Source organism: Notothenia rossii, assembly GCF_949606895.1.
Source record: "Notothenia rossii genome assembly, chromosome: 8".
In the NCBI taxonomy this organism is placed as follows: Eukaryota; Metazoa; Chordata; class Actinopteri; order Perciformes; family Nototheniidae; genus Notothenia; species Notothenia rossii.
Window position 1 is genome coordinate 2973552 of NC_136906.1, and position 27500 is coordinate 3001051.

Below are 27500 nucleotides of genomic sequence, written 5' to 3' on the forward strand. Positions count from 1 at the left end.
ATACATATCAGCAGGAGAAACAAAATACACAAAACAGTGAACATTAGCAGCAAGTATACAATATGCACATTTCATAGGAAAGACGTATATCACTAGATCTAAATAATACACAATATAAAGACAATACGGAATAAATTCAGTACTCTAGAATACACAATCTCACCAGGCTACATCAAATATCACACATTATACTACAGAAACATTAGCATTGGATCATAGATAGATTGTGTACTGTAGTGCCCACAGACAGGAGGTGGTGTGTCAAAAGACAAAGCTGGACAGGATGATAACATTCTCAAGCCCGGGAAATCTAACAGACAGGAACAAAAAGTTTGGCTCAGGGCGGCTTTGGTTGCATCGAAGGCGGTCTCCCTTTCGCCCGTCCAGGGGGGACTTATCCTTGAGGGCCTCGTGCAGCGGGCGCAGGGTGTGGGCAGCCCGGCGGATGAACCGGTGATAAAAAGTCACCATCCCGAGGAACTCATGGAGCGCCTGAGCTGTGTGCGGTCAGGGAAGACGGATACAGCCTCCACTTTCGACGGGAGGGGGGCGGCTACATCTTTGTTGATGAGATGTCCGAGGAAGCGGATGCAGGGAAACCCGAACTGACCCTTCGACGAGTTGATAATCAGGCCGCGTTGGTTGAGCCTCGTGAAAAGGTCTCGGAGATGTGCCTGCTGCTCTTCTTCAGAGGTGCTGGCGACGAGGATGTCGTCTAAATAGACGAAGATGAATGGCATGTCTCTGAGCGCTGAATCCATCAGCCATAACCACTTCCTTTTTGCGTGCTACCTGGTGGTAGCCACGCACTAGGTCCACTTTGGAGAAAACCAGCTTGCCCGCCAGGTGGACTGGGTAGTGGTCTGGTGTAGTGGCGTCGTTAAGGCGGCAGTAGTTTCCACACGGTCGCCACCCGCCAATTGTTTTTGGGACCGCGTGGAGCGGTGAGGCCCAAGGGCTGTCAGAGCGGCGGATGATGCCCAGACGCTCCATATTGGTGAACTCCAACTTTGCGACCGCCAGCATGTCAGGGTTTAGCCGTCGGGCCCTAGTGTAGACTGGGGGGCCTCTATTGTCAATGTGGTGCTCTCCGAGGCTATTAATAGCGAACAGACGTCAGGCTCGTTCCGGCCGTGATAACTCGAAAGTCTTGAGAGGGAAAGCCTTGAACGCTGCATATTTATATTGGGCAGGGGGAGATGTAATAAAGCCCACGGTCCGGGCCGCCGTGGGGCTCCCCAGTGCCGAGACGAAGTGGAAATAGCATTCGTCGTCCCCTGTAATCTGGCGGAGGGCGAATTGAGCCACGCTGCAGCGGAAGTCTACCAAAACGGCGTGACTTGCCATGTTCGGTTCAGTCTCCAATACTTCAACAAGACTTACGTCGGGGTCACCAATGTAGTGCCGAGAGACGGGGGTCGGAGGCCGTGTGTCAAAAGACAAAGCTAGTCGTTGAATAAACATGGGACAGGATGATAACACTCTCAAGCCCGGGAAATCTAAAGGACAGGAAAAGGAAGTTCCCGTGCACTAAAATGTCCGTGTGGAAACATACCCACCCATAGTTCCGTGAGTGGATTATGTCAACCCAACACAGTATCCTGATTACGTAATCCCATTACATGTAATCCGTTGCTCTAGAGAGGGCAGGTGAAGATAGGAGATGGAAAAAAAAGCAGAGGGAGGGAGGGATGCTAATGAGTTGCTAACAACGAAAGCACCCCCGTCCCATGTGAGTTTCCTCAATGTAATCATTCACACACAGCGTGAGTGTGTGAGTGTGTGTGTGTGTGTGTGTGTGTGTGTGTGTGTGTGTGTGTGTGTGTGTGTGTGTGTGTGTGTGTGTGTGTGTGTGTGTGTGTGTGTGTGTGTGTGTGTGTGTGTGTGTGTGTGTTTTCCTTGGTGGAGTCATTACCGGTTGTCCCGCTCTCTCGGGGGAGTCAGTGTTTACGCAGCATGGTTTCTGGGATGTCAGCACCAGGAGTCGTGCATCCATCATCACCATGGCGACCAACAAACGCAACGATCCTGTCACCTTCAGAAATCAAACACAACTCAGCCGACTGAAAACCATAAACCATGAGTCACATGAATTACCTTCAGTGATGTACAGTAACTCACAGAGGGCAGAGGGGGGAGAAGTACTAATGTTGTACTTGAGTAAAAGTAGAAGTACTCAGATCTTGTACTTGAGTAAAAGTAGAAGTACTCAGATCTTGTACTTGAGTAAAAGTAGAAGTACTCAGATCTTGTACTTGAGTAAAAGCAGAAGTACTCAGATCTTGTACTTGAGTAAAAGTAGAAGTACTCAGATCTTGTACTTGAGTAAAAGTAGAAGTACTCAGATCTTGTACTTGAGTAAAAGTAGAAGTACTCAGATCTTGTACTTGAGTAAAAGCAGAAGTACTCAGATCTTGTACTTGAGTAAAAGTAGAAGTACTCAGATCTAGTACTTGAGTAAAAGTATAAGTACTCAGATCTTGTACTTGAGGAAAAGTAGAAGTACTCAGATCTTGTACTTGAGTAAAAGTAGAAGTACTCAGATCTTGTACTTGAGTAAAAGTAGAAGTACTCAGATTTTGTACTTGAGTAAAAGTAGAAGTACTCAGATCTTGTACTTGAGTAAAAGTAGAAGTACTCAGATCTTGTACTTCAGTAAAAGTAGAAGTACTCAGATCTTGTTCTTGAGTAAAAGTAGAAGTACTCAGATCTTGTTCTTGAGTAAAAGTAGAAGTACTCAGATCTTGTACTTGAGTAGAAGTACTCAGATCTTGTACTTGAGTAGAAGTACTCAGATCTTGTACTTGAGTAGAAGTACTCAGATCTTGTTCTTGAGTAAAAGTAGAAGTACCAGAGTGTAGGAATACTCTGTTACAGTAAAAGTCCTGCATTCAAAATGTTCCTCAAGTGAAAGTATAAAAGTATTCTCATCTAAATATAGTGAAAGTAGCGACAGTAAAAGTAGTCGTTGTGCAGATTGGTCCATTTCAGAATAATAGATATGATATGTTTTATAATGATTGATCATGAAAGTGTTCTCAAAGCTGGTAAAGGTGCAGCTAGTTTGAGGGTCACTGCCAGAAAGTGAGAACAGGATGAAACTGGTATCTGAACAACCTAAACTGTAACCATCAGATAAATCTCTCCCTGTGCAGCCAACTCAAGAGATCAACATGTTCAGGTCAAAAGTTTAAACTCCTACAGCGGGGTTTTGACGTAAGTCCAAAAGACAAAGATTACTTGATAACCCTAACGCTTCAAAAATGTCTAATGAAGTTGAGATAAAGAAGTCACGTGTGTCCGTCCACCAATGAGACGCTGATCCTAAAGGGTTGATACAGATCTTATGAAGTGGTGTCAGTGTTTGCACAACACTCACGAGGAAACTTCAGCCTCAGCATAATCTCTGGCCTCATCGCAACATGCATATATTTTTACATCCAATATTGAGCAATGGCGATTCAAAAATATTCACACAAAACCCAACGGACTAATCTCCTTACTCTGGTGATATGAGACTGCTATGTGTAGAACTGGGAACAGCCTCAATGAGCCTTTAGACTTCATCTCCTCAGCTTTGAGGGGAATATAGTATCTAGAGAGACTGCTATGCGTAGGCGTTGGACCAGCCCCATTAAGCGTCTCCCCTTTAAGCTCCTCGGCCATGAGGGGAATATACCACCTGTAAAACAGCATTCCTTTGGAAAGCATTTAGACAATGTACACGCTGAGATTGATCTAGATCAGGGTTGTCCAAACTACGGCCCGGGGGACAAATGCGGTCCGTGGGCCATTTTGAATCGGCCCTCAGCAAATTCAAAATGTATAATGGAATACGGCTCACAAATGAGACTTGATCTTGTCTTGTATTGTATTTCTTAAATACATCTGTAAACATATATTACTCAGTAGTGCTCATGTGTTAATAAGCCCAATTTAAATGAATTAAGTCGATTCAAGGTGAAAATATGTTCTAACAAATCTAAGTGATAAAAATAGCCCAACAACTTATGTACATAACAACCTTGAAATACACCCTTCATATTTCCTCTAATGATAATCAATCTGAGGCTTCTGTTTTAAGGGATGAGCTGCTAACACAACACATGAAACCCTCTGGAGAGCTGTGATGGAGGCTGTTTATTTTTTCTTAAAGCATATGAAATGATCAAGAATAATTTACCTCCATTTGATTGATTTAGCTGACTCACAACTTCACTTATGAGGCAATAAACCTCACCTCTAGTGAGCGGCCCAGCCCTTTGAATATCTGTCTGTACGAGGCCCCCGGTGAAAAGGTTTGGACACCTCTGATCCAGAATGTAGCTCAACAACCACCAGAGCTGGGATAAAAGTTCTGAACAGCAATACAGATTTAAATATGTATTCATAGAATAATGGAGAACGGAGAGAAAGGCGTGGGAGGGTTAGGCATGTCGTGGGAAAATGTGTCACTGTAGCTCCAGTTGACTGCCTGAACTAGCTCACAGTATTAGTTCTATTGATCCTCTTCATCTTTTGAGAACATGCACAAAGGGTGAAGTTAAGGAGCATCAATCCTGCAGCCTTTTGAATATCTCATCTTTAGAGCATGAAGGAAGGTAGAATTAGAGGTGACATAGAAACAAATGGAATGTGTAACCGATGTATAACTTCACTTGTTTATATTTCAGTAAAATCATTTTTGTCCATACTTCCTTCGTAAAACTTGTCCCTGTCACTTTATTTTTTAGATGCTTTTATTCTGAAGAGCACGTTTTATTTTGGTACTCTTGGCGCCGGCACATTTCTGCAGACTCGCGCTACTTTTCTCAGTTAGCTTCAGGCCGAGTGGTGTTTGCCGTACACACACATGAATGTCGTATTTGATATGTAAATAGATTGTTTAATGTTACACTTCACACAAGCCAAACTTGTTTGCAGTTCATTTCTATATTTTGCCGTGTGTAACTAGTTTATATAATGTGCAGCGCTTCAAACAGTGGGAGCTTTCTAAAGTCTAGCTATGCTAACCTAACATGTGGGTGTTCTCTTCCACTGAAGGTGTTAATTTAAAAAGCTGATGAAGCCATTTCCTGCTTTAATTATATTCTGTTTTGCACAGGTATGTGGGTATTCTTCTTGTGTTTTCTAACTGTAAATTGTATTGTTTGTTTTGCAAGTGTAAATGAATGGTTATGTTTGTATATTAATTTACAAAGAAAAACCGGTTTGCCAACATGGATAATCTGTTAATTGTATTATTTAGAACTCTGTGTATACTTTCCTGAGTTAGCTTCAGGCCCCACTGAGGAGAAGTGTTCATTTAGAAAGCTGATCAAGCCATTTCCTGCTTTAATTATATTCTTCAGAAAGAAGTCGTTCACACAACACAACGCAGAGATCACATGTGGCGTCAAACCAGACCGGTTACCTATGGAAGAACAGAACATTCTGTAAGTCATGGTGTAAAAACATGGTTATTGAACTGCATTTTTCTATCACGCTTTTCCAGTCTGTACCCTCTCAGAGCAGCACGAACACATTTACAGCCATTCAGAGAACTTGAAAGAAGACTTAAAAAAATCTATATTTTACTCAGAAGGAAGAAGTATAACGCAATCGTAATAAACACAACATTAAACCATAACTTTTAACAAGCCATGGAGTCCAAAGAGATTTCAAATAAACTACCTTTCACACTTCAGATGACATCACGATCATTAGGCTTTTTCTAATTTATTTCACACATTTTTATTTATTTATTTTCAACAATTCTTTTTTATATTTAAACATGTTTTGTTGGTGTTATTCTGTTGTGTCATATCAGCTCTGAAGGGCTAAATATTCCAGTGATGATGTAGACTCATTTAAATGCACTCATATGTAATCTGTACACCCTGCTAGCAAGATATGACGCACAGTAATGCACAGATATATTCTACTTTTGGTCATTGCTTTTTTTTTAATACATTTCAATATTTTCCATCAGATCAGATTGAACTATTTAGGAGCTTCATATGACTGTCAATCCTCTGTGTTAGATTTCATTATAACCCATCAACAGTTGTTCAGATATTTGGTTCTGACAGACTTTGGCACCATCGTGAGGAAATTGCAGATTTACTTTTAAAGCTGCTGGTATGAGTCCGGATTTGGACTAATTCAACTAAGAGCAGAAAACTGAGAAACAGTTAAATATACGGTACAGTTTGTGCCGGTGTCACATCTAGAAGAACTGGGACCAGACCCATTGAGCCTTTCAACTTTAACTCCTCGGCCATGAGGGGAATATACCACCTATAAAACAGCATTCCTTTGGAAAGCATTTAGACAATGTACACGCTAAGATTGATCTAGATCAGGGGTGTCCAAACTACGGCCCGAGGGACAAATGCGGTCCGCGGGCCATTTTGAATCGGCCCTCAGCTAAATCAAAAAGTAAAATGGAATACGGCTCACAAATGAGACTTAATCTTGTCTTGTATTGTATTTCTTAAATACATCTGTAAACATATATTACTCAGTAGTGCTCATGTGTTAATAAGCCCAATTTAAATTAATTAAGTCGATTCAAGGTGAAAATATGTTCTAACAAATCTAAGTGATAAAAATAGCCCAACAACTTATGTACATAACAACCTTGAAATACACCCTTCATATTTCCTCTAATGATAATCAATCTGAGGCTTCTGTTTTAAGGGATGAGCTGCTAACACAACACATGAAACCCTCTGGAGAGCTGTGATGGAGGCTGTTTATTTTTCTTAAAGCATATGAAATTATCAAGAATAATTTACCTCCATTTGATTGATTTATCTGACTCACAACTTCACTTATGAGGCAATAAACCTCACCTCTAGTGAGCGGCCCAGCCCTTTGAATATCTGTCTGTACGAGGCCCCCGGTGAAAAGGTTTGGACACCTCTGATCCAGAATGTAGCTCAACAACCACCAGAGCTGGGATAAAAGTTCTGAACAGCAATACAGCTTTAAATATGTATTCATAGAATAATGGAGAACGGAGAGAAAGGCGTGGGAGGGTTAGGCATGTCGTGTGAAAATGTGTCACTGTAGCTCCAGTTGACTGCCTGAACTAGCTCACAGTATTAGTTCTATTGATCCTCATCATCTTTTGAGAACATGCACAAAGGGTGAAGTTAAGGAGCATCAATCCTGCAGCCTTTTGAATATCTCATCTTTAGAGCATGAAGGAAGGTAGAATTAGAGGTGACAATAGAAACAAACTTATATTATATACAAACAGTTTTCGGTGACAGTATTGATAAGAAACAGAGAACAGAAAAGAGAGCATTAAATATTCCAAAGTTATATTCCAAAAAGAGTATGGAAGAACAGAACATTCTTTAAGTCATGGTGTAAAAACATGGTTATTGAACTGCATTTTTCTATCACGCTTTTCCAGTCTGTACCCTCTCAGAGCAGCTCTAACACATTTACAGCCATTCAGAGAGAGGCAGACGCTGCTCAGAGAAACTAACATCCACACACATTGGCCATGCCATCGGGAGCAACTTGGGGTTCAGTGTCTTGCCCAAGTATACATGGACATGTTGACTGCAGGGGGAGGGATCAAACCCCCAACCCTTCTATTGGTAGACAGCGACTCTGCATCACAGCCCCAGACGCTAGGACTGCTATCCGGACAACCTCAACTCTAGACATTAGATCCATCTCTGTGCAGCAGACTCAAGATATCAAATGTTCAGATCAGAAGTCAGGACACGAATAGCTTGGCTTTGAGATGAGTCCAAAACCCAGAGATTACCTGATAACCCCAACGCTTCAACATTTCTAATGAAGTTGAGATAAAGAAGTCACGTGTGTCGGTCCACCAATGAGACGCTGTTGCTGAGGGTTGACTCAGATCTTATGAAGTGGTGTCAGAGTTTGCACAACACTCACGAGGAAACCTCGGAGCAGAATGGCTGCAGTCTCAGAGCTCTCCGTGCTGCTGCTTGCTCTCATCAGCAACATTCACGCTGAAGAACTCATCGTCCTCCGAGAGGAAAGAGAGTCTCTCACCTTCGAGCTCCCAGAGGAGGCCGGCTCCTGCCTGATCTCCAGATGTGTTGGTGAGGAGAAGCTGGTCCTGTGGAACACCTCTGACCTCTGGCCCCAGAACTCCTCAGTACCTGAAGACCTGAAACAACGACTCGTCAGCGTGGCCAATACTTCTTCCTACATGATCCAGAACCTGACCCGTTCAGACTCCGGCCTGTACCAAGAGGAGTGCTGGACTGAGGGCAACGTGACTCATGAGAGAAACATCACACTGACTGTTTGTGGTTCAACAGGTGAGATCAGTAGAGTAGATGTGATACCTGAAGAAACAATAGACCTGCCTTGTCCTGGAGCAGCTGACCACCTGGATGTCCAGTGGCTCAAACAGGATTATCAATCTGAGCAAGAAACATGGACCAGAGTTTTTGGGGACGATACGGCATCAGTGATGGACGATGACAGAAGAAGATACCAAGTGGTGGAGAACACATCAGCTCTACGTATATCCAACTTCTCACCCACGGTCATAAATGTGTTCACCTGTCTGGTGATGAAACAACAGCAGTGTGTCAGCAGTCACCTTTCACAGTTTCTGCAGAACCCAGAGATGATCATTCGCTCAGTGGGAGAAACAGCTGTGTTGCAGTGCCCTGTCACTGATCTCAGTGAAGAGGAGCCTCCACATTGGCAGTTTGAAACCTTCAACGGTGACCAAGGACAGCTAAACTTCACTGGGTCTTTTGGGGATCAAAGCTACTCTCTGGTGTTAACATCTGTAACGTTAAATAACTCAGGTGGGTACATATGTCATACCTCAATCCCTGTGAAAGTATATTCTCTGTTTGTGTGCCCCAAATCCCCCCCCCCTGCTGTAGAGCTCTTCTCAGAGGGAGAAGAAGTCACTCTCAGATGCAAAGATTGGGAAAAGGGTCATCTTTATTTCTGGGTCTTTAAGTCAAACCGAACCAAAGGAAGAACTTTTAGTCTATATTCTGATCAGGTCAGGAGCAATGTGCGCAGCGACACTGATGGGAGTATGGTAATTTCTGATCTCTCTCTGCAAGACACAGGAGAGTATTGGTGTGCAGTTATTGACAAAGATCGTCATTGTATGTCTTCCACCAAGACCCTCCTGGAGCACAGAGACCCCTTTGGGGTTTACTCCACCTTCTACGCAGTGAGATGCTCAGCGCTCAGTGTTCTGCTGCTGATGCTCTGTGTTGCTGTAGTCACTGTGACCCTGAGGACCAGAACACGGGACACTTGATATGCATCTGTTCATTTCACTTCCCTCTGTCCTCGTCCTCTTTCATACAGCGGCTCAGAAACAGCATTTAAACACTGGATGTTAGACATTCATGCAAACACAACATCTGAGAGAGAGAGAGAGAGAGAGAGAGAGAGAGAGAGAGAGAGAGAGAGAGAGAGAGAGAACAGAGACAGAGAGAGAGAGAGAACAGAGACCAACGGCAACATGTCATTTTATTATTATTATTATTTGGATTGATAAATCATTTAAAATTACAAAAGGTGAAACTTAAGCTAGCAAATAAAATATAAATGTATACCCAAAAATATAAATACTCAATAATATTGATAAAAAGGATTTGATTATCGGAAGTACTTATATATTTGTTATTATTATTATAAACACATATTTAGTTTTGTATGAAGATATTGTTTCATATTGTAAATATCTGTTTCCTGTGTCTTGCTGTTCTTGTAGAGACATGTGATTATAGGGTCACTGCTTTGGGCTGCACCGTGTTTTTATATAGAAAGTTAAAATGTCACTTATCAACTTTTAAACATTGCTTTTTCTATGAATGCTTTTAATTCAATACTTTTGTATCTTGTGTTATTATACTCATGTTTTATTTCAAACCAAATGATTGTGATTTCATTACATGTAGAAATGTTTGATTATTATTAGATTTGATGCATTTATTGAGTTGTATCTTGCAGTGTTTTATAAAGTGTTCTCATACCTTGGTATATATCTATCACTCATCAAGTATCTGTTTAATAAAGCTTACAAATAACCAATACAACCTGGAAGACGCTTCTTGCTGTTTTGAATGTGATTTCTGACCATAATAATTATGATAAAACACTATTATTATTTCATAGAGAGCTTTTAATATTCAAACTTATATTAAAACATTTGATTCACAAAGTTATTGAATTGAAGAAATGTGTAATTTGGATCAAAAGGAATGTAACCCTCAGTTGATGAAAGGTTTCAAAGGTTCACTTTGGGGAGTTCCTGGTGGTTCCAGGACGTCTTTTGGGGAAATGTGAGAGGACATGGAGCCAGAAGCCCTGAGGCTGTCCTCAAACACAGATCACTGAGATCTGGAAGCCTCACAGAGTCATAGCATGGTGGCTCTGATTCATATGGTTACACACACTCACTGTATACGATAAGACACTTTAAGCTCCACTGTTGCTGTTGTTTTAATGATGCTTTCATTAAACACAGCAGGTTAATAATGCACAGGCCACCTGCCAGAGAGTCAGAACAGATCATAGTTATAGGTCATGGTGTCAAAACATGGACAATGGACTGCATTTCTATCACGCTTATCCAGTCTGTACCCTCTCAGAGCAGCACTAACACATTTACAGCCAATCAGAGAGAGGCAGGCGCTGCTCAGAGAAACTAACATCCACACACATTGGTGCATGCTCAAAGTATTTAAAATAAAAGGAACTAACAATATAGAGAATTACACATTCAGGGAAAGTAAGTAAGTTAGCAGTTTTTAAAAAATCTAATAAGTGTAACATTGTAGAAAACTGTGTGATAGCTGGTGGATGGCCGTGGGAAATACACATTAAATTATATATTTACATAATCACATAGATTACTTTTGAACAGAACAACCTAAGAAGTAGCAGCCAGTAATAATAATAATAATATTTGCATTGATTGATTGATTGGTGTCATAATATACATGGACATGTTGACTGCAGGGGGAGGGATCAAACCCCCAACCCTTCTATTGGTATACAGCGACTCTGCATCATAGCCCCAGTCGCTAGAACTGCTATCTGGACAACCTCAACTCTAGACATTAGATCCATCTCTGTGCAGCAAACTCAAGATATCAAATGTTCAGATCAGAAGTCAGGACACGAATAGCTTGGCTGTTAGATGAGTCCAAAACCCAAAGATTACGTGATAACCCTAACCATTCAAAATGTCCACTGATGATGACATAAGGACGTCACGTGTGTCCGTCCACCAATCAGACGCTGATCCTAAAGGGTTGACACAGATCTTATGAAGTGGTGTCAGTGTTTGCACAACACTCAGGAGGAAACCTCAGCCTCAGCATAATCTCCGGCCTCATCACAACATGCATATATTTTCACATTGAATATTGAGCAATGGCGATTCAAAAACGTTCACACAAAACCCAACGGACTAATCTCCTTACTCTGGTGATATGAGACGGCTATGTGTAGAACTGGGACCAGCCTCAATGAGTCTTTCGACTTCATCTCCTCAGCTTTGAGGGGAATATAGTATCTAGTGAGACTGCTATGCGTAGGCGTTGGACCAGCCCCATTGAGCGTCTCCCCCTTAAGCTCCTCGGCCATGAGGGGAATATACCACCTCTAAAACAGCATTCCTTTGGAAAGCATTTAGGCAATGAACACGCTAAGATTGATCCAGAATGTAGCTCAACAACCACCAGAGCTGGGATAAAAGTTCTGAACAGCAATACAGCTTTAAATATGTATTCATAGAATAATGGAGAACGGAGAGAAAGGCGTGGGAGGGTTAGGCATGTCGTGTGAAAATGTGTCACTGTAGCTCCAGTTGACTGACTGAACTAGCTCACAGTATTAGTTCTATTGATCCTCATCATCTTTTGAGAACATGCACAAAGGGTGAAGTTAAGGAGCATCAATCCTGCAGCCTTTTGAATATCTCATCTTTAGAGCATGAAGGAAGGTAGGATTAGAGGTGACAATATAAACAAACTTATATTATATACAAACAGTTTTCGGTGACAGTATTGATAAGAAACAGAGAACAGAAAAGAGAGCATTAAATATTCCAAAGTTATATTCCAAAAAGAGTATGGAAGAACAGAACATTCTTTAAGTCATGGTGTAAAAACATGGTTATTGAACTGCATTTTTCTATCACGCTTTTCCAGTCTGTACCCTCTCAGAGCAGCACTAACACATTTACAGCCATTCAGAGAGAGGCAGAAGCTGTTCAAGGAAACTAACATCCACACACATTGGTGCATGCTCAAAGTATTTAAAATAAAAGGAAATAACAATATAGAGAATTACACATTCAGGGAAAGTAAGTAAGTATAGCGTGGTTCAGTCAAAAACCCAAAGATTACTTGATAACCCTTCAAAGTTTCCACTGATGATGAAATAAAGATGTCACATGTGTCGGTCCACCAATGAGACGCTGATACTGAGGGTTGATCCAGATCTTATGAAGTTGTGTCAGAGTTTGCACAACACTCACGAGTGTTCATAATAAAACCTCTGACTTTGATCAGAAAATACAAACTCTCAAAGACAGAGAGATATATCAATTTTCATTTATATATAATATTAATCAGCAATAAACCCTTTGAACAATTTCAATCCAGTTTCTGCGCTCTCCACAGCATTGAAATTACTCTACTCAAGGTCACAAAAGACATTCTCCTCTCTGCTGTCTGATTTCTCCTCCATCCTCATCCTCTTTGACCTAACCACCGCCTTCGATACCATTAACCAGTCCATCCTCATCACCTGCCTCTAGTCCTTAATTGGCATCACTGGTACCGCCCTCTCCTAGTTTAAGTCATATGTCTCTGGCAGGAAACAATTCATATCCATCAACAACAGCAAATCCCCCGACGTTTCAGTCACCCACGGCGTCCTCCAGGGCTCTGTACTTGGTCCCCTGCTCTTCATCATTTACATCCTCCCACTTGGACAGATCATCCGTCACCACTAACTCTGGTTCCACTGTTATTCTGATAAAACACCCAGCTCTACCTCTCAACAAAAACTATTTGTTGCCACCAAAAACTCCCAACTCACCAACTGCCTCACTGATATTAAACATGGATGCAAAACAACTTCCGGAAACTGAACTGCGACAAATCTGAAATAATCATCATAGGCCCAAACCTACTATCCTGCTCCACCCAGGATTTCTCTCTAAACATTGATGACACTGCGTCCACCCCTCAACTCACGTTCGTAACCTGGGCATCATCCTTGACCCCACCCTCACTTTCCTCCCTCACGTCGACCAGGTCACAAAAACTTCCTTTTTCCCCCTCAAGAACATCGCCCGTATCAGACCTTCCTTCTTATCCATGTTTTCGTAACATCACGACTGGATTACTGCAGCAGCATTCTCTATGATTCACCTGCTTACATCCTCAATGAACTGCAATATGTCCAAAACTCTGCTGCTCGTAAGCTCACCTCCACCCGACGCTCCGACCACATCACCCACATCCTCCACGACTTCCACTGGCTCTCCGTCAAACACCAGATTTACTTCAAAATATTACTCACGAGGAAACCTCAGCCTCAGCATAATCTCTGGCCTCATCACAACGTGCATATATTTTTATATATCTTTTCATTGAATATTAAGAAGTGGTGATTCAAAGACCTTCACACAAAAGTCAGGACACGAATAGCGTGGCTTTTAGGTAAGTCCAAAACCCAAAGAGTACGTGATAGCCCTAACTCTTCCAAGTTTGCGCTGAAGATGAGATAGGACCCAAATGCAGTTAAAAAGAAAAAAAAAGGTCAAGTAACAAACAGCTACCTTTATTTAAGAAAAAGCTGTTGACAAAGAACAAACAAAAAAAAAACTCAAATCCATGAACTGCTAGCATGAGGTAGCATCCAGACAAAAACCTGACTGGGACAAACATGGAGCACAGGGGAAGACGAGACTAAATACACAGAAGTAAGAAATATTCAATTGAGATGATCCTAAAGAGACACTCAGACACAGGAGGGAGACTAAAGACAGGAGGGCAAACACAGGAGGTAGGACCAGACAAGACACAAGGAGGAAAACATTTTAAAATAAAAAGGTGGAAAATGGCATAAAATCCACAGAAATCCAAAACCATAACATAATGGGTGTCCGACCACCAATGAGATGCTGATCCTAAAGGGTTGATACAGATCTTATGAAGTGGTGTCAGTGTTTGCACAACACTCACGAGGAAACATCAGCCTCAGTATAATCTCCGGCCTCATCGCAACATGCAGATATTTTTACATTGAATATTGAGCAATGGCGATTCAAAAACGTTCACACAAAACCCAACGGACTAATCTCCTTACTCTGGTGATATGAGACTGCTATGGGTAGAACTGGGACCAGCCACAATGAGTCTTTCGCCCTAAACTCCTCGGCTTTGAGGGGAATATACCACCTCTAAAACAGCATTCCTTTGGAAAGCATTTAGGCAATAGACACACTAAGATTGATCCAGAATGTAGCTCAACAACCACCAGAGCTGTGATTAAAGTTCTAAACAGCAATACAGCTTTAAATATGTATTCATAGAATAATGGAGAACGGAGAGAGAGAAAGGCGTGGAAGGGTTAGGCATGTCGTGTGAAAATGTGTCACTGTAGCTCCAGTTGACTGCCTGAACTAGCTCACAGTATTAGTTCTATTGATCCTCATCATCTTTTGAGAACATGCACAAAGGGTGAAGTTAAGGAGCATCAATCCTGCAGCCTTTTGAATATCTCATCTTTAGAGCATGAAGGAAGGTAGAATTAGAGGTGACAATAGAAACAAATGGACTTATATTAAAAATAAACAGTTTTCGGTGATAGCATTTTTCTATCACGCTTTTCCTGTCTGTACCCTCTCAGAGCAGCACTAATACATTTACAGCCATTCAGAGAGAGGCAGACGCTGCTCAGAGAAACTAACATCCACACACATTGGTGCATGCTCAAAGTATTTAAAATAAAAGCAAATAACAATATAGAGAATTACACATTCAGGGAAAGTAAGTAAGTATAGCGTGGCTCAGTCAACAACCCAAAGATTACTTGATAACCCTTCAAAGTTTCCACTGATAATGAAATAAAGATGTCACATGTGTCGGTCCACCAATGAGACGCTGATGCTGAGGGTTGATCCAGATCTTATGAAGTTGTGTCAGAGTTTGCACAACACTCACGAGTGTTCATAATAAAACCTCTGACTTTGATCAGAAAATACAAACTCTCAAAGACAGAGAGATATACATTTTCATTTATATTTAATATGAATTAGCAATAATCCCTTTGAACAATTTCAATCCAGTTTCCACACTCTCCACAGTATTGAAATTACTCAAGGTCACAAAAGACATTCTCCTCTCTGCTGTCTGGTTTCTTCTCCATCCTCATCCTCTTTGACCTAACCACCGCCTTCGATACCATTAACCAGTCCATCCTCATCACCTGCCTCTAGTCCTTAATTGGCATCACTGGTACCGCCCTCTCCTAGTTTAAATCATATGTCTCTGGCAGGAAACAATTCATTTCCATCAACAACAGCAAATCCCCTGACGTTTCAGTCACCCACGGCGTCCCCCAGGGCTCTGTACTTGGTCCCCTGCTCTTCATCATTTACATCTTCCCACTTGGACAGATCCTCCGTCGCCACTAACTCCGGTTCCACTGTTATGCCGATGAAACACCCAGCTCTACCTCTCAACAAAAACTATTTGTTGCCACCACAAACTCCCAACTCACCAACTGCCTCACTGATATTAAACGTGGATGCAAAACAACTTCCAGAAACTGAACTGTGACAAATCTGAAATAATCATCATAGGCCCAAACTCACTATCCTGATCCACCCAGGATTTTTCTCTAAACATTGACGGCATTATGTCAACCCCTCAACGTCTGTAACCTGGGCATCATCCTTGACCCCACCCTCACTTTCCTCCCTCATGTCGACCAGGTCAGAAAAACTGCCTTTTTTCACCTCAAGAACATCGCCAGTATCAGACCTTCCCTCTTATCCATGTTTTCGTAACATCCCGACTGGATTACTGCAGCAGCATTCTCTATGATTCACCTGCTTACATCCTCAATGAACTGCAATATGTCCAAAACTCCGCTGCCCGCATGCTCACCTCCACCCGATGCTCCGACCACATCACCCCCATCCTCCACGACCTCCACTGGCTTCAAAATATTACTCACGAGGAAACCTCAGCCTCAGTATAATCTCCGGCCTCATCACAACGTGCATATATTTTTATATTTTTTTTCATTGAATATTAAGCAGTGGTGATTCAAAAACATTCACACAAAAGTCAGGACACGAATAGCGTGGCTTTTAGGTAAGTCCAAAACCCAAAGATTACGTGATAACCCTAACTCTTCCAAGTTTCCACTGACCCGAATGCAGTTAAAAAGAAAAAAAAAGGTCAAGTAACAAACAGCTAACTTTATTTAAGAAAAAGCTGTTGACAAAGAACAAACAAAAAAAAAACTAAAATCCATGAACTGCTAGCATGAGGTAGCATCCAGACAAAAACCTGACTGGGACAAACATGGAGCACAGGGGAAGATGAGACTAAATACACAGAAGTAAGAAATATTCAATTGAGATGAGCCTAAAGAGACACTCAGACACAGGAGGGAGACTAAAGACAGGAGGGCAAACACAGGAAGTAGGACCAGACAAGACACAAGGAGGAAAACATTTAAAAATAAAAAGGTGGAAAATGGCATAAAATCCACATAAATCCAAAACCATAACATAATGTGTGTCCGACCACCAATGAGACGCTGATCCTAAAGGGTTGATACAGATCTTACTAAGTGGTGTCAGTGTTTGCACAACACTCACGAGGAAACTTCAGCCTCAGCATAATCTCCGGCCTCATCGCAACATGCAGATATTTTTACATTGAATATTGAGCAATGGCGATTCAAAAACGTTCACACAAAAACCCCAAGGACTAATCGCCTTTCTCTGGTGATATGAGACTGCTATGTGTAGAACTGGGACCAGCCACAATGAGTCTTTCGCCCTAAACTCCTCCGCTTTGAGGGGAATATACCACCTCTAAAACAGCATTCCTTTGGAAAGCATTTAGGCAATGGACACGCTAAGATTGATCCAGAATGTAGCTCAACAACCACCAGAGCTGGGATAAAAGTTCTGAACAGCAATACAGCTTTAAATATGTATTCATAGAATAATGGAGAACGGAGAGAAAGGCGTGGGAGGGTTAGGCATGTCGTGTGAAAATGTGTCACTGTAGCTCCAGTTGACTGACTGAACTAGCTCACAGTATTAGTTCTATTGATCCTCATCATCTTTTGAGAACATGCACAAAGGGTGAAGTTAAGGAGCATCAATCCTGCAGCCTTTTGAATATCTCATCTTTAGAGCATGAAGGAAGGTAGGATTAGAGGTGACAATATAAACAAACCTATATTATATACAAACAGTTTTCGGTGACAGTATTGATAAGAAACAGAGAACAGAAAAGAGAGCATTAAATATTCCAAAGTTATATTCCAAAAGAGTATGGAAGAACAGAACATTCTTTAAGTCATGGTGTAAAAACATGGTTATTGAACTGCATTTTTCTATCACGCTTTTCCAGTCTGTACCCTCTCAGAGCAGCTCTAACACATTTACAGCCATTCATAGAGAGGCAGAAGCTGTTCAAGGAAACTAACATCCACACACATTGGTGCATGCTCAAAGTATTTAAAATAAAAGGAAATAACAATATAGAGAATTACACATTCAGGGAAAGTAAGTAAGTATAGCGTGGCTCAGTCAACAACCCAAAGATTACTTGATAACCCTTTCAAAGTTTCCACTGATGATGAAATAAAGATGTCACATGTGTCGGTCCACCAATGAGACGCTGATGCTGAGGGTTGATCCAGATCTTATGAAGTTGTGTCAGAGTTTGCACAACACTCATGAGTGTTCATAATAAAACATCTGACTTTGATCAGAAAAGACAAACACAAAGACAGAGAGAGATATCAATTTTCATTTATATATAATATTAATTAGCAATAAACCCTTTGAACAATTTCAATCCAGTTTCTGCGCTCTCCACAGCATTGAAACTACTCTACTCAATGTCACAAAAGACATTCTCCTCTCTGCTGTCTGGCTTCTCCTCCATCCTCATCCTCTTTGACCTAACCACCGCCTTCGATACCATTAACCAGTCCATCCTCATCACCTGCCTCTAGTCCTTAATTGGCATCACTGGTACCGCCCTCTCCTAGTTTAAATCATATGTCTCTGGCAGGAAACAATTCATATCCATCAACAACAGCAAATCCACCGACGTTTCAGTCACCCACGGCGTCCCCCAGGGCTCTGTACTTGGTACCCTGCTCTTCATCATTTACGTCCTCCCACTTGGACAGATCCTCCGTCGCCGCTAACTCTGGTTCCACTGTTATGCCGATGAAACACCCAGCTCTACCTCTCAACAAAAACTATTTGTTGCCACCACAAGCTCCTAACTCACCAACTGCCTCACTGATATTAAACATGGATGCAAAACAACTTCCGGAAACTGAACTGTGACGAATCTGAAATAATCATCATAGGCCCAAACTTACTATCCTGCTCCACCCAGGATTTCTCTCTAAACATTGACGACACTACGTCAACCCCTCAACTCACGTCCGTAACCTGGGCATCATCCTTGACCCCACCCTCACTTTCCTCTCTCATGTCGACCAGGTCACAAAAACTGCCTTTTTTCACCTCAAGAACATCGCCCGTATCAGACCTTCCCTCTTATCCATGTTTTCGTAACATCCCGACTGGATTACTGCAGCAGCATTCTCTATTATTCACCTGCTTACATCCTCAATGAACTGCAATATGTCCAAAACTCCGCTGCCCGCATGGTCACCTCCACCTGATGCTCCGACCACATCACCCCCATCCTCCACGACTTCCACTGGCTCTCCGTCAAACACCAGATTTACTTCAAAATATTACTCACGAGAAAACCTCAGCCTCAGCATAATCTCCGGCCTCATCACAACGTGCATATATTTTTATATTTTTCTTTATTGAATATTAAGCAGTGGTGATTCAAAAACATTCACACAAAAGTCAGGTCACGAATAGCGTGGCTTTTAGGTAAATCCAAAACCCAAAGATTACGTGATAACCCTAACTCTTACAAGTTTGCACTGAAGATGAGATAGGACCCAAATGCAGTTAAAAAGAAAAAAGAAGGTCAAGTCACAAACTTTATTTAAGAAAAAGCTGTTGACAAAGAACAAACACCAAAAAACCTCAAATCCATGAACTGGTAGCATGAGGTAGCATCCAGACAAATTCTGACAAAACATGGAGGGCCAAGGAAGACAACGACTGAACATGGAGCACGGGGGAAGACGAGACTAAAGACACAAGGAGGAAAACATTTAAAAATAAAAAGGTGGAAAATGGCATAAAATCCACAGAAATCCAAAACCATAACATAATGTTTATCCAAACACCAATGAGACGCTGATTCTAAAGGGTTGATACAGATCTTATGAAGTGGTGTCAGTGTTTGCACAACACTCACGAGGAAACTTCAGCCTCAGCATAATCTCCGGCCTCATCGCAACATGCAGATATTTTTACATTGAATATTGAGCAATGGTGATTCAAAAACGTTCACACAAAAACCAACGGACTAATCGTCTTTCTCTGTTGATATGAGACTGCTATGGGTAGAACTGGGACCAGCCACAATGAGTCTTTCGCCCTAAACTCCTCGGCTTTGAGGGGAATATACCACCTCTAAAACAGCATTCCTTTGGAAAGCATTTAGACAATGGACACGCAAAGATTGATCCAGAATGTAGCTCAACAACCACCAGAGCTGTGATTAAAGTTCTAAACAGCAATACAGCTTTAAATATGCATTCATAGAATAATGGAGAATGGAGAGAAAGGCATGGGAGGGTTAGGCATGTCGTGTGAAAATGTGTCACTGTAGCTCCAGTTGACTGCCTGAACTAGCTCACAGTATTAGTTCTATTGATCCTCATCATCTTTTGAGAACATGCACAAAGGGTGAAGTTAAGGAGCCTCAATCCTGCAGCCTTTTAAATATCTCATCTTTAGAGCATGAAGGAAGGTAGAATTAGAGGTGACAATAGAAACAAACTTATATTATATACAAACAGTTTTCGGTGACAGTATTGATAAGAAACAGAGAACAGAAAAGAAAGCATTACATATTCCAAAGTTATATTCCAAAAAGAGTATGGAAGAACAGAACATTCTTTAAGTCATGGTGTAAAAACATGGTTATTGAACTGCATTTCTCTATCACGCTTTTCCAGTCTGTACCCTCTCAGAGCAGCACTAACACATTTACAGCCATTCAGAGAGAGGCAGACGCTTCTCAAAGAAACTAACTTCCACACACATTGGTGCATGCTCAAAGTATTTAAAATAAAAGGAAATAACAATATAGAGAAGTACACATTCAGGGAAAGTAAGTAAGTATAGCGTGGCTCAGTCAACAACCCAAAGATTACTTGATAACCCTTCAAAGTTTCCACTGATGATGAAATAAAGATGTCACATGTCGGTCCACCAATGAGACGCTGATACTGAGGGTTGATCCAGATCTTATGAAGTTGTGTCAGAGTTTGCACAACACTCACGAGTGTTCATAATAAAACCTCTGACTTTGATCAGAAAAGACAAACTCTCAAAGACAGAGAGAGATATCAATTTTCATTTATATATAATATGAATCAGCAATAAACCCTTTGAACAATTTCAATCCAGTTTCTGCGCTCTCCACAGTATTGAAATTACTCTACTCAAGGTCACAAAAGACATTCTCCTCTCTGCTGTCTGGTTTCTCCTCCATCCTCATCCTCTTTGACCTAACCACCGCCTTCGATACCATTAACCAGTCCATCCTCATCACCTGCCTCTAGTCCTTAATTGGCATCACTGGTACCGCCCTCTCCTAGTTTAAGTCATATGTCTCTGGCAGGAAACAATTCATATCCATCAACAACAGCAAATCCCCCGACGTTTCAGTCACCCACGGCGTCCCCCAGGGCTCTGTACTTGGTACCCTGCTCTTCATCATTTACATCTTCCCACTTGGACAGATCATCCGTCACCACTAACTCTGGTTCCACTGTTATGCCGATGAAACACCCAGCTCTACCTCTCAACAAAAACTATTTGTTGCCACCAAAAACTCCCAACTCACCAACTGCCTCACTGATATTAAACATGGATGCAAAACAACTTCCGGAAACTGAACTGTGACAAATCTGAAATAATCATCATAGGCCCAAACTCACTATCCTGCTCCACCCAGGATTTCTCTCTAAACATTGATGACACTGCGTCCACCCCTCAACTCACATCCGTAACCTGGGCATCATCCTTGACCCCACCCTCACTTTCCTCCCTCACGTCGACCAGGTCACAAAAACGGCCTTCTTTCACCTCAAGAACATCGCCCGTATCAGACCTGCCCTCTCATCCATGTTTTCGTAACATCCCGACTGGATTACTGCAACAGCATTCCCTATGATTCACCTTCTTACATCCTCAATGAACTGCAATATGTCCAAAACTCCGCTGCCCGCATGCTCACCTCCACCCGATGCTCCGACCACATCACCCAAATCCTCCACGACCTCCACTGGCTCTCCGTCAAACACCAGATTTACTTCAAAATATTACTCATGAGGAAACCTCAGCATAATCTCTGGCCTCATCACAACGTGCATATATTTTTATATATCTTTTCATTGAATATTAAGCAGTGGTGATTCAAAAACATTCACACAAAAGTCAGGACACGAATAGCGTGGCTTTTAGGTAAGTCCAAAACCCAAAGAGTACGTGATAACCCTAACTCTTTCAAGTTTCCACTGAAGATGAGATAGGACCCAAATGCAGTTAAAAAGAAAAAGAAAGGTCAAGTAACAAACAGCTAACTTTATTTAAGAAAAAGCTGTTGACAAAGAACAAACAAGAAAAAACCTCAAATCCATGAACTGCTAGCATGAGGTAGCATCCAGACAAAAACCTGACTGGGACAAACATGGAGCACAGGGGAAGACGAGACTAAATACACAGAAGTAAGAAATATTCAATTGAGATGATCCTAAAGAGACACTCAGACACAGGAGGGAGACTAAAGACAGGAGGGCAAACACAGGAAGTAGGACCAGACAAGACACAAGGAGGAAAATATTTTAAAATAAAAAGGTGGAAAATGGCATAAAATACACATTATCCAAAACCATAACATAATGTGTGTCCGACCACCAATGAGACGCTGATCCTAAAGGGTTGATACAGATCTTATGAAGTGGTGTCAGTGTTTGCACAACACTCACGAGGAAACTTCAGCCTCAGCATAATCTCCGGCCTCATCGCAACATGCAGATATTTTTACATTGAATATTGAGCAATGGCGATTCAAAAACGTTCATTAAAAACCCCAAGGACTAATCGCCTTTCTCTGGTGATATGAGACTGCTATGTGTAGAACTGGGACCAGCCTCAATGAGTCTTTCGCCCTAAACTCCTCGGCTTTGAGGGGAATATACCACCTCGAAAACAGCATTCCTTTGGAAAGCATTCAGGCAATGGACACGCTAAGATTGATCCAGAATGTAGCTCAACAACCACCAGAGCTGTGATTAAAGTTCTGAACAGCAATACAGCTTTACATATGTATTCATAGAATAATGGAGAACGGAGAGAAAGGCGTGGGAGGGTTAGGCATGTCGTGTGAAAATGTGTCACTGTAGCTCCAGTGGACTGCCTGAACTAGCTCACAGTATTAGTTCTATTGATCCTTGTCATCTTTAGAGAACATGCACAAAGGGTGAAGTTAAGGAGCATCAATCCTGCAGCCTTTTGAATATCTCATCTTTAGAGCATGAAGGAAGGTAGAATTAGAGGTGACAATATAAACAAACTTATATTAAATACAAACAGTTTTCGGTGACAGTATTGATAAGAAACAGAGAACAGAAAAGAGAGCATTAAATATTCCAAAGTTATATTCCAAAAAGAGTATGGAAGAACAGAACATTCTTTAAGTCATGGTGTAAAAACATGGTTATTGAACTGCATTTTTCTATCACGCTTTTCCAGTCTGTACCCTCTCAGAGCAGCACTAACACATTTACAGCCATTCATAGAGAGGCAGAAGCTGTTCAAGGAAACTAACATCCACACACATTGGTGCATGCTCAACGTATTTAAAATAAAAGGAAATAACAATATAGAGAAGTACACATTCAGGGAAAGTAAGTAAGTATAGCGTGGCTCAGTCAACAACCCAAAGATTACTTGATAACCCTTTCAAAGTTTCCACTGATGATGAAATAAAGATGTCACATGTGTCGGTCCACCAATGAGACGCTGATGCTGAGGGTTGATCCAGATCTTATGAAGTTGTGTCAGAGTTTGCACAACACTCATGAGTGTTAATAATAAAACATCTGACTTTGATCAGAAAAGACAAACACAAAGACAGAGAGATATACATTTTCATTTATATATAATATTAATCAGCAATAAACCCTTTGAACAATTTCAATCCAGTTTCTGCGCTCTCCACAGTATTGAAACTACTCTACTCAATGTCACAAAAGACATTCTCCTCTCTGCTGTCTGGCTTCTCCGTCCTCATCCTCTTTGACCTAACCACCGCCTTCGATACCATTAACCATTCCATCCTCATCACCTGCCTCTAGTCCTTAATTGGCATCACTGGTACCGCCCTCTCCTAGTTTAAGTCATATGTCTCTGGCAGGAAACAATTCATATCCATCAACAACAGCAAATCCCCCGACGTTTCAGTCACCCACGGCGTCCCCCAGGGCTCTGTACTTGGTACCCTGCTCTTCATCATTTACATCTTCCCACTTGGACAGATCATCCGTCACCACTAACTCTGGTTCCACTGTTATGCCGATGAAACACCCAGCTCTACCTCTCAACAAAAACTATTTGTTGCCACCAAAAACTCCCAACTCACCAACTGCCTCACTGATATTAAACATGGATGCAAAACAACTTCCGGAAACTGAACTGTGACAAATCTGAAATAATCATCATAGGCCCAAACTCACTATCCTGCTCCACCCAGGATTTCTCTCTAAACATTGATGACACTGCGTCCACCCCTCAACTCACGTCCGTAACCTGGGCATCATCCTTGACCCCACCCTCACTTTCCTCCCTCATGTCGACCAGGTCACAAAAACTGCCTTTTTTCACCTCAAGAACATCGCCCGTATCAGACCTTCCCTCTTATCCATGTTTTCGTAACATCCCGACTGGATTACTGCAGCAGCATTCTCTATGATTCACCTGCTTACATCCTCAATGAACTGCAATATGTCCAAAACTCCGCTGCCCGCATGCTCAACTCCACCCGACGCTCCGACCACATCACCCCCATCCTCCACGACTTCCACTGGCTCTCCGTCAAACACCAGATTTACTTCAAAATATTACTCACGAGAAAACCTCAGCCTCAGCATAATCTCCGGCCTCATCACAACGTGCATATATTTTTATATTTTTCTTTATTGAATATTAAGCAGTGATGATTCAAAAACATTCACACAAAAGTCAGGACACGAATCGCGTGGCTTTTAGGTAAATCCAAAACCCAAAGAGTACGTGATAACCCTAACTCTTTCAAGTTTGCACTGAAGATGAGATAGGATCCAAATGCAGTTAAAAAGAAAAAAGAAGGTCAAGTAACAAACTTTATTTAAGAAAAAGCTGTTGACAAAGAACAAACACCAAAAAAAACCAAATCCATGAACTGGTAGCATGAGGTAGCATACAGACAAATTCTGAAAAAACATGGAGGGCCAAGGAAGACAACGACTGAACATGGAGCACGGGGGAAGACGAGACTAAAGACACAAGGAGGAAAACATTTAAAAATAAAAAGGTGGAAAATGGCATAAAATCCACAGAAATCCAAAACCATAACATAATGTTTATCCAAACACCAATGAGACGCTGATTCTAAAGGGTTGATACAGATCTTATGAAGTGGTGTCAGTGTTTGCACAACACTCACGAGGAAACTTCAGCCTCAGCATAATCTCCGGCCTCATCGCAACATGCAGATATTTTTACATTGAATATTGAGCAATGGTGATTCAAAAACGTTCACACAAAAACCAACGGACTAATCGTCTTTCTCTGTTGATATGAGACTGCTATGGGTAGAACTGGGACCAGCCACAATGAGTCTTTCGCCCTAAACTCCTCGGCTTTGAGGGGAATATACCACCTCTAAAACAGCATTCCTTTGGAAAGCATTTAGACAATGGACATGCAAAGATTGATCCAGAATGTAGCTCAACAACCACCAGAGCTGTGATTAAAGTTCTAAACAGCAATACAGCTTTAAATATGCATTCATAGAATAATGGAGAATGGAGAGAAAGGCATGGGAGGGTTAGGCATGTCGTGTGAAAATGTGTCACTGTAGCTCCAGTTGACTGCCTGAACTAGCTCACAGTATTAGTTCTATTGATCCTCATCATCTTTTGAGAACATGCACAAAGGGTGAAGTTAAGGAGCCTCAATCCTGCAGCCTTTTAAATATCTCATCTTTAGAGCATGAAGGAAGGTAGAATTAGAGGTGACAATAGAAACAAACTTATATTATATACAAACAGTTTTCGGTGACAGTATTGATAAGAAACAGAGAACAGAAAAGAAAGCATTAAATATTCCAAAGTTATATTCCAAAAAGAGTATGGAAGAACAGAACATTCTTTAAGTCATGGTGTAAAAACATGGTTATTGAACTGCATTTTTCTATCACGCTTTTCCAGTCTGTACCCTCTCAGATTAGCACTAACACATTTACAGCCATTCATAGAGAGGCAGACGCTTCTCAAAGAAACTAACTTCCACACACATTGGTGCATGCTCAAAGTATTTAAAATAAAAGGAAATAACAATATAGAGAAGTACACATTCAGGGAAAGTAAGTAAGTATAGCGTGGCTCAGTCAACAACCCAAAGATTACTTGATAACCCTTCAAAGTTTCCACTGATGATGAAATAAAGATGTCACATGTGTCGGTCCACCAATGAGACGCTGATGCTGAGGGTTGATCCAGATCTTATGAAGTTGTGTCAGAGTTTGCACAACACTCATGAGTGTTCATAATAAAACCTCTGACTTTGATCAGAAAAGACAAACTCTCAAAGACAGAGAGAGATATCAATTTTCATTTATATATAATATTAATCAGCAATAAACCCTTTGAACAATTTCAATCCAGTTTCTGCGCTCTCCACAGTATTGAAATTACTCTACTCAAGGTCACAAAAGACATTCTCCTCTCTGCTGTCTGGTTTCTCCTCCATCCTCATCCTCTTTGACCTAACCACCGCCTTCGATACCATTAACCATTCCATCCTCATCACCTGCCTCTAGTCCTTAATTGGCATCACTGGTACCGCCCTCTCCTAGTTTAAGTCATATGTCTCTGGCAGGAAACAATTCATATCCATCAACAACAGCAAATCCCCCGACGTTTCAGTCACCCACGGCGTCCCCCAGGGCTCTGTACTTGGTACCCTGCTCTTCATCATTTACATCTTCCCACTTGGACAGATCATCCGTCACCACTAACTCTGGTTCCACTGTTATGCCGATGAAACACCCAGCTCTACCTCTCAACAAAAACTATTTGTTGCCACCAAAAACTCCCAACTCACCAACTGCCTCACTGATATTAAACATGGATGCAAAACAACTTCCGGAAACTGAACTGTGACAAATCTGAAATAATCATCATAGGCCCAAACCTACTATCCTGCTCCACCCAGGATTTCTCTCTAAACATTGATGACACTGCGTCCACCCCTCAACTCACGTCCGTAACCTGGGCATCATCCTTGACCCCACCCTCACTTTCCTCCCTCATGTCGACCAGGTCACAAAAACTGCCTTTTTCCCCCTCAAGAACATCGCTGTATCAGACCTGCCCTCTCATCCATGTTTTCGTAACATCCCGACTGGATTACTGCAACAGCATTCCCTATGATTCACCTGCTTACATCCTCAATGAACTACAATATGTCCAAAACTCCGCTGCCCGCATGCTCACCTCCACCCGATGATCCGACCACATCACCCAAATCCTCCACGACCTCCACTGGCTCTCCGTCAAACACCAGATTTACTTCAAAATATTACTCACGAGGAAACCTCAGCATAATCTCCGGCCTCATCACAACGTGCATATATTTTTATATATCTTTTCATTGAATATTAAGCAGTGGTGATTCAAAAACATTCACACAAAAGTCAGGACACGAATAGCGTGACTTTTAGGTAAGTCCAAAACCCAAAGATTACGTGATAACCCTAACTCTTCCAAGTTTCCACTGAAGATGAGATAGGACCCGAATGCAGTTAAAAAGAAAAAAAAAGGTCAAG

General features: G+C 41.6%; 2 protein-coding genes across 3 annotated transcripts in view; one reads left to right on the forward strand and one right to left on the reverse strand.

The window, feature by feature from the left end:
* The window catches only part of LOC307016521 (phosphoribosyl pyrophosphate synthase-associated protein 2), a 256144-nt gene that overhangs the window by 210042 nt on the left and 18602 nt on the right, over positions 1-27500 (reverse strand). The gene's annotated exons all lie outside the window — the stretch shown is intronic.
* Positions 4845-10042, forward strand: LOC307016401 (uncharacterized protein). 2 transcript variants are annotated; one of them, XM_079645514.1, is made up of 3 exons: positions 4845-5104; positions 5352-5435; positions 7406-10042. In XM_079645514.1, the coding sequence occupies exon 3, from the start codon at positions 7925-7927 to the stop codon at positions 9269-9271; it is 1347 nt and encodes a 448-aa protein (XP_079501640.1). In that variant the 5' UTR covers positions 4845-5104; positions 5352-5435; positions 7406-7924; the 3' UTR covers positions 9272-10042. The 2 variants fall into 2 exon arrangements, with proteins under 2 accessions (XP_079501640.1, XP_079501639.1); XM_079645513.1 differs by having other exon boundaries at positions 4845-5435.